The sequence below is a fragment of the Mustela erminea genome, chromosome 11 (assembly GCF_009829155.1).
Source record: "Mustela erminea isolate mMusErm1 chromosome 11, mMusErm1.Pri, whole genome shotgun sequence".
Taxonomy (NCBI): domain Eukaryota; kingdom Metazoa; phylum Chordata; class Mammalia; order Carnivora; family Mustelidae; genus Mustela; species Mustela erminea.
This window is the reverse complement of record NC_045624.1, coordinates 91,851,009-91,857,888: the sequence shown is the minus strand read 5'-3', so window position 1 is coordinate 91,857,888 and position 6,880 is coordinate 91,851,009. Positions and strand designations below refer to the sequence as shown.

The window sequence follows — 6,880 nt, the reverse complement described above, 5'->3', positions numbered from 1 at the left end:
TAATTAGTTAACAGATTTATATTTTAAAAAGGTCGTGACATCAAAACCATTAAACATGTGGTTCCCCACAGTATAGAACTTCAACAGTTTACAACAATGGAAAAGTCATCCACACAGAAAGTCAATAAGAAAACATCAGTCTTAAATAAATCATGTATACTGGGGTGAATGGATAAAGACATTACACACATCAATACTATTCAGCATAAAAAAATAATGAAATGGTGATGGTCGTGGTAACATGGAGAACCTTGAGAATACTGTGTTGAATAAAATAAGAGAAAGACGAATACCATATGGTATCACTTGTATGTAGAATTGAAAAAAAAACACAACAACAAAACAGACAAACAAAATGCCTCAGATTCATAGATACAGAGAAGAGATTGATGTCTGCTGAAGGGAGAAACTTGGAGGCCTGGGAGGGTGGGGGGATGGAGCCGCAGGGTGGGGGAGGGGCTGCTTCTCTTCTGTCCCCTCCCCCTCCCTCAGGAGCCCTTTGTGACCAGACAATAGCTCTGTGATGTGGGCGTGGGGCTTGTGTCTGCACCTCCACACCCAGGCTCAGTTGCCTGAGGGCAGCAGTGTGATTGGTCACTCTCAGGGCTCAGTTGCCCGAGGGCAACAGTGCGAGCAGACACTAATGTCTGATGAGGAAAGAGATGGGGAATTATCTTTTCCCTCAGGAATTCTTTATTGATAATTGGCTGAGCTCCAGCCCCACTATCTGGGCAGTTAATGCCATCTTTGCCTTGGTATGTGGGCTGGGGCTCTTTGCCTTCTTTCTTTCCTACTTCCAGCCTGATCCATCCTCACCACAAGGCAACAAACAAAAGAAGAGCAGGAAGGTAAGGAACCCTCAGCCCAGACCCAGCAGAGTGTGATTCTATCTTCTTTTCTATTATTCCTTCCACTTTTCTGAGTCACTGGAGAGACTCCTGAAATGGGAAAGAATAGAACGGGTATTCTCAGGAGAGAGTAGACCACCATCCATCCAGGACAAGCCAGACTCGGCAGGGGTTAGAGGGACATGAGGATTTCTCCCCGAAGATCTCAGGCCAGAGTCCAGGTGTGGTGGAGGGGTCCAGGACAGCGTCCCAAACACAGTGACTTGTGGCCGAGGACCAGAGGCTAAAAGCTGCCTCTCTAGCAGAGGTCAGGCCCCTGAGCACCGGGTAACCAGCCACCGTCCCAGGACAGGTATTTCAGGTGAATGTTCCCCCTTCAAGGCTGATTGAGGGCAGTACTGAGCCCAAGAGGTCCCAAGCAGCAGCTAGAGCGGGGCTCTGGCCTTGGAAAGTGGGGTCCTATGTGAAAAAGTCCAGCTGCGCCACCAGGTCTGGTATTGTGTGTGTTTCTTGAGCAGAGGAACAGTGGCAAACTTCTTACATAGAATATCCTTCTGTACATTCTTCAAAGAAGGAAAACTGGAAATATTTGTATCCATTTTGAAAAGGAAATGAGTAAAACTAAAGAAAATCACAGTCCACCCCCCTTAGTTAAATGTAGGAAGTCACACTACTCATGAGCAATGAGCACCTGCTGCTGGGTCGTGGGTCCCAGCCTCCCCGTATTCTCTTATCTCAGTACCGAGCAGAGCCATGGAGAAGGAGCAACAGAAGCCAGAAAAGCCAGACTCTGAAAGGTGAGCATCCGCCACTCCCCTGCATGCCCCAGTTACACTGTTCCCTAGATCTGAGACCCAGCCCCACCGTCTCCAGGACACCAGGGCCAGAGCCCCAGGAAACAGAGCCCTGGGTGGTGGGTTGGGGGCTCCTGGGAGGGAGAGCACAACCCAGAGGCTTCCCAGATTTTGCCCCAGAACAAAGCCCTGAGGGGCTGGAAATGGGTGTTGCCCAGCAGGGGCCCCAGGGCCTGGACTGGGGGCGGGACCTCCTGCTCCCACTGTGGACAAACTGTTCAACTCAGCTCAGATTCCTCTGTGAAGCCATGCAGTCCTTCCTCCCCCAGCAAGGTCATGAGTGAGAAAACACTTTGAAAAAGACAAAGCAATCCCCAAAATGAACCCTGTAATCACTGTGTGGGCACGTGGCCTTGGACAGTGCTGTTTGGGACTTCCAAGTCCAACCCCCCAAATGTCTCCCCTAAAGGGACATGGTATCCAGTCTCCTGTAAGACACCTGGGCCCCCACCTTCCCCTGTAACCCAGTCTCCTGTTTCCAGCTTGCAGAAATTGCCTGCACGATCTGGAAGAGGTCCACAGTTTAGTCTCCCTTCTGCAAAGGTAAAGAATCTGCCCCCTTCTCCCCAGGGTGGGCCTCCCTGAGTCTATGGTCTGACCCCCAGGGCTGCAGGGAACGGCCTCTGGGGCTGTTTGGGGAGGCTGGGAGGAGCCATGGGACAGATTGTGACCAAAGCCCCAGGCTGAGGAACAGCGGAAGCATTGTGATGTGGGTGTGGGGCATGGAGGGCCCTGGGGTCCCCTCCCAGCCCCAGGCTGCTGCAGGGACAGCTCACACCTCCTGTCTCCCACAGCCACCTGGAAAGGCTCTCTGACCAGGCAGGTTTTCACCAGTCCTTACGGCAAGCAGCCCCTGGGCAGGTGCGCCAAGGGGCACCAGCTGGAGCCCATCAGCCATGCAGGGAGCCTGTGGAAGACTCTGCTCCTGCCATGGACTCATCACCTGCTCGTGCTCCGATGACAGGGCCCCCTCGGCCTCTGGCCTCCACCCTGCCAGTGAGACCTCAAGAAGAGCAAACTACCTTAAAAAAAATCCTACCAGACACAGTGAGAAAGAACTTTCTTCCAGGTAATTCCTACTGGGCCTCTCTCATTCCAGCCATCTCAGGCCTTGGCCATGCCAGCTACCCCATTTTATCCTTTTCCTGGTGGTGGGAAAGTACCAAGTCCTTGTTCTTGCCTGGCACATTACAGCACAAGTGCCAGCAAGAACACGTGTCCTGCCACCCATCAGATGCCTCCTTCTGGGGTGGCCTTACCAACAGGCAGATAGAGACTCATAACACTTCGTTTGTCAATCCGGATGTCCAGAAGCTCCTTGAACTACTAATCAGCAAAAGGGTAGAACTGAAGAGTTGGAAGGAGAAAAAGAAGGTTGGGTCAGTTTTCAAACAGTGGTGCCCAGACAACCACGTGAGCTTCTGGGGGACTCTGTGGAAGCTGCTGGGTGCTGAGAAAAACACCACCACCCTGCCAACATTCTGGAACATGAAAAACAAAGCAGAGCCACTGGCCCAATCTCAGTCATTCTCATCTCCCAAGGTCTTGGAAGACCACTTGCAATGGAAACACAACCAGCTCTTCTGGGGTCTCCCCTCTCTACACAGTGAGTCACTGGTGGCCACTGCCTTGTTCTCTACTCACTCTTCTCCACTACAGTCTCCCTCTGTTTTATTCAATGGGACCTCTAATTGCTTGCCAGCTTTAAAACAGGATCAAATATCTTCACAGTTTTCCCATGCCCCACCATTGCTCCACCGTAGGATCCAACCCCAACCCTCAACGCTAACCTTGCCCCAGCCCCAGGTCCCCCTTGCACCCTCTGTCCCAATAAGACCATATTCTCTCCCATCCCAGAGGAGGACCAGTGGGGTATCTTGTGCTACATCCCAGAAAAAGACACAATCCTTCATCCCAACTAAAATGCAACATCTGGAGTGGCCCTTGTTGCCAAAGCAACAAGGAATAGGGAAGACTTCACCGACTATGGAGAAAAGATCTCCAAAATTCTTTAGCCAAGTCCCTCCCAAGCTTCTGGAGGACCACCAGGCCTCCGAGGCTGACAGATCAGGTTCCACCTTTCAAGGGGACTTTGTCATCTTTAATATCCAGAAGCCACAGCTTCAGAGGAAGCTCATCAGGGATAAACAGCAAAACAGCTTGCCCCACAAGGTTCAGCTGTCTCTGGAACTGAGGTGGCCTCAGGATGAATCCCTGGGGGTGAGTCAGGCACAGAGAGAGCAGCGGCTCTCAAGGCCCTTTGTGTTTAAAGGCAAAAGCAGCCGAGTTACACTGAGGACCAGGTCCAGATACCACAGGAAGTATCAAGCAAGATTCCAACTAGAGAAGAACTTTGGTAAAGGTCTATGGCAATGTCTGAAGAGAATGCCAACAGGTCTCTCCAGGATCTCAGCTAGTTTCCCATTGAAGGTTCTGGGAACCAACTCTGAGAAGGAGTTTGGAAAACCCTTGATGAGGACCTTGGAGGCTGATCCAGGAAAATACTTAGCCAAGGGCCCAGATAAGAAACATCTAGAAAACACTCTAAAGGTTCATTTGCACAGGAAGTTGGGACAGATCAGTAAAGGTCTGATCCCTGTGACTGTGCGTCGATCCTGGTTTATGGCCAGCCAGGCTTTTCCCAAGTCCCAACCCCACATGGCTATCAGAAATCTAGCACCCTTGAAGGATTGGAAGCCCTGCATAAACACCTCTCATGAGCTGTCCTTCCTTTGTCCTAACACTCAGCAGAAGCTGGAAACACACATCATAAGTTTTCGAGTGAGGCGTAAGTGGGACCTACCTCTCCAAACTGTTGAGCCCATAGATCTCAAACTACATGAAGCCCAACACTTACCCTTTCCCCAGTCATCCTTTCCATGCTCATCCACCTTTGTACCTGGGGCCCCCTCAAAAGCCAAATTTTATAAGTTCTTGGGGAAACCACCTCAGCCCCATCCAGGAGAGAAGGATATAACTGAAAAGTCTGATCCCACTTCAAGGAGTCCCCTGCCTGTTCCCTCACCCATATGTGAGCAAATCCAGCAGGCCCTGGGAGGGACTTCACCTGGTGATGGCCATCAGTCCTCAGAGACATCTTTATCAAAACAGGAGGGCAGATCACTTTCTCAAGCCTCCATTCTCAGCCTCCCAAACAGAACCCTGCACAGCAAGACTGTTATGGGGGCCAGGGAAGACAATCTGGAACCAAGTCCAAGTTTAGCAATGGCCAGGAATGAACTAAGAGAGGAGAGTGGGGGTCAGACCTCACCAGACATGGTAGCAACACTGAAGATGAAGCTCAGGTCCCAAACTCCAAGGTCTGAAGGGGCCACAGAGGTGATGGAGGCCAAGAAGGCCCCTGCTTGGAAAGTTGTCTTAAGTCCCAGTGGGCTGGCCAACAAACCAGCCATTTATGTGGATCTGAGGAGATCAGGATATCCAGATGCTAGGAAAAGCCCCTCACCAACTACAGTGTTGGTTGCTCAAGATCCAGAGGAGGTAAGCCTTAAAACAAAGGTTAGTAAGATTGAGCTCCAAGAGAAGATAGAGTCAGAGAACCAGCCTGAAGGCCATACCACTGGTGTACTTCCTCAAGATTCTCCCAGTGACATCCTCCTTCCAGACTTTGCCACTTGTGTGCTTGTTGAAGACAAGGGCACCAATGTGCTCCTGCCAGACTCTCACACTAATGCTGTCCTTGCTGCAGACAGCTTGACCACTCAAGAGTCACCCTCCTGTTCCCAAATGGAATGTACCAGTGGAGAGACACCAGCTTCCCCAGTGTCACATAACCTTAGCTCAAGTGGATCGAGCAGTGAGGGGCAGCAAGAGCCCTGTGGACCAAAGGTTGAGGAACCAAGTGACAGCCAGAGCAACAGTGAGACCACTGATGAGGGGAAGGACCAGAAGAGACCCAAACCAGAAGAGAATGAAGACAGGTGTGCAGAACCGTTGGCAATCAGGGCTTCCCAAGCTAGCGAGATAGGCCACCCTCCCCAGGTCAGAGGATCAGGAGAGAGCCTTGGGAGCAAATACCTCTGGCTCGTGCCACCAGAAAAGGGACATGTTTTTCCGGAAAGCCACTTTAGACAAAGGATGAAAAATTTTCTGCAGTGCCTTAATCCCAATAAAAAAAGCAAAGAACTGGAAGGCCCCCTTCAAAAAGGCAAGCCTGCATTGGCTCCTGCCCAGAGCTGGGTGCCAGTCCAAAGCAGACTGGTTATGGACAACAGGGCTGCCGAAACTCAGATGGTCGCGACAGCTGTGGGACAAATCCTGGTGGAAAAATTGGGACTCCACCAAGGAATTCGGGCCTCAGAGATATATCAGCACAAGGAATTGCAGGCCCCAGTACATAGGCATTCTTGCCCCCACAGGACTTTTGCCTCCACAGACCAGAAGAGAGTGATGGGAAGGATAGCCTCCAATCAGCAAGGTACCCCCAAGGGTCATAGCTGCCCTAGAAAGAGCCAGCTGACCAGAGACAGGAATGGCAAATGGGAAAGTCTCCCCAGGGACCTGAGGCCCCCAGGGAGACCCGGCCAGCACCAGCTGATGGTGGCAGGTGTCTCAGGTCGAATTCACCCTTATTCTACATGCAGTCTTCAAAAATATGTCTCAACCTATCAGGCAGAGAATGCTTCACACATCTTTCCTGGTCAGAAAGATTTCCTTCAAGAAAAAATCAAGTATATGCAAAGAAAGCCCATTTTTTCTCAGATTAGCACATCCTCTGTGTGCTAATGACTTCTCTGTGCCACAATTTTTATTGCTTCCCAAAAATATGTTTGGTTTTTTTTCCTCATGAGTGGTGCTGGACTTTTTGTGTGCCCTGCTTGGCGGTGGGTGGGGAGGTGGCTGGGGGATGAAGGTTTTCTCTACCTGAGGGCCTGCTTTGGCTTCCAGAAGGAATGGGGCCTTGGAGGGTCAGTGTGACCTTGGGGTCCACCCCCGAACCCTTCCTCACACACTTTCCATGTCCATGACAAGGTGAACAAGACCCAGAGTGGGACCTTGCTCTGCCCATCCTCTCCTGCTTTTCCTCCACCTGAAATTTGTGTGGCTGTAGGGAGGGTCTGCTGAGGCAGAAATCCTGCTCAGGCTCCAGGAAGATGGAGTCCTAGGTCAGAGTGGGGCCCATAGTTGGGAGATGCAGGCTGGCCCTGAGGGAAGACG

The 6,880-nt window shown here is 51.2% G+C and overlaps 1 protein-coding gene across 2 annotated transcripts; it reads left to right on the top strand.

Annotated features, from left to right (window-relative positions):
- The first annotated feature begins 569 nt into the window (after window positions 1-569).
- LOC116569126 (spermatogenesis-associated protein 31E1-like) lies at window positions 570-6,480 on the top strand. Of its 2 annotated transcripts, XM_032305145.1 has the most exons (5): window positions 570-848; window positions 1,588-1,645; window positions 2,185-2,245; window positions 2,497-5,192; window positions 5,301-6,480. In XM_032305145.1, exons 1-5 carry the CDS (start codon window positions 651-653, stop codon window positions 6,446-6,448), a joined length of 4,161 nt encoding a protein of 1,386 aa, XP_032161036.1. In that variant the 5' UTR covers window positions 570-650; the 3' UTR covers window positions 6,449-6,480. The 2 variants fall into 2 exon arrangements, with proteins under 2 accessions (XP_032161036.1, XP_032161035.1); XM_032305144.1 differs by having other exon boundaries at window positions 2,497-6,480.
- Window positions 6,481-6,880: the final 400 nt, after the last annotated feature.

Bases quoted from the DNA above. Each gene is read 5' to 3' on its own strand.
- LOC116569126 (XM_032305144.1), top strand. From the start codon at position 651: ATGAGGAAAGAGATGGGGAATTATCTTTTCCCTCAGGAATTCTTTATT. The intron at 849-1,587 runs GTAAGGAACCCT...CTCTTATCTCAG, and splicing joins AACAAAAGAAGAGCAGGAAG to TACCGAGCAGAGCCATGGAG. The intron at 1,646-2,184 runs GTGAGCATCCGC...TCCTGTTTCCAG, and splicing joins GAAAAGCCAGACTCTGAAAG to CTTGCAGAAATTGCCTGCAC.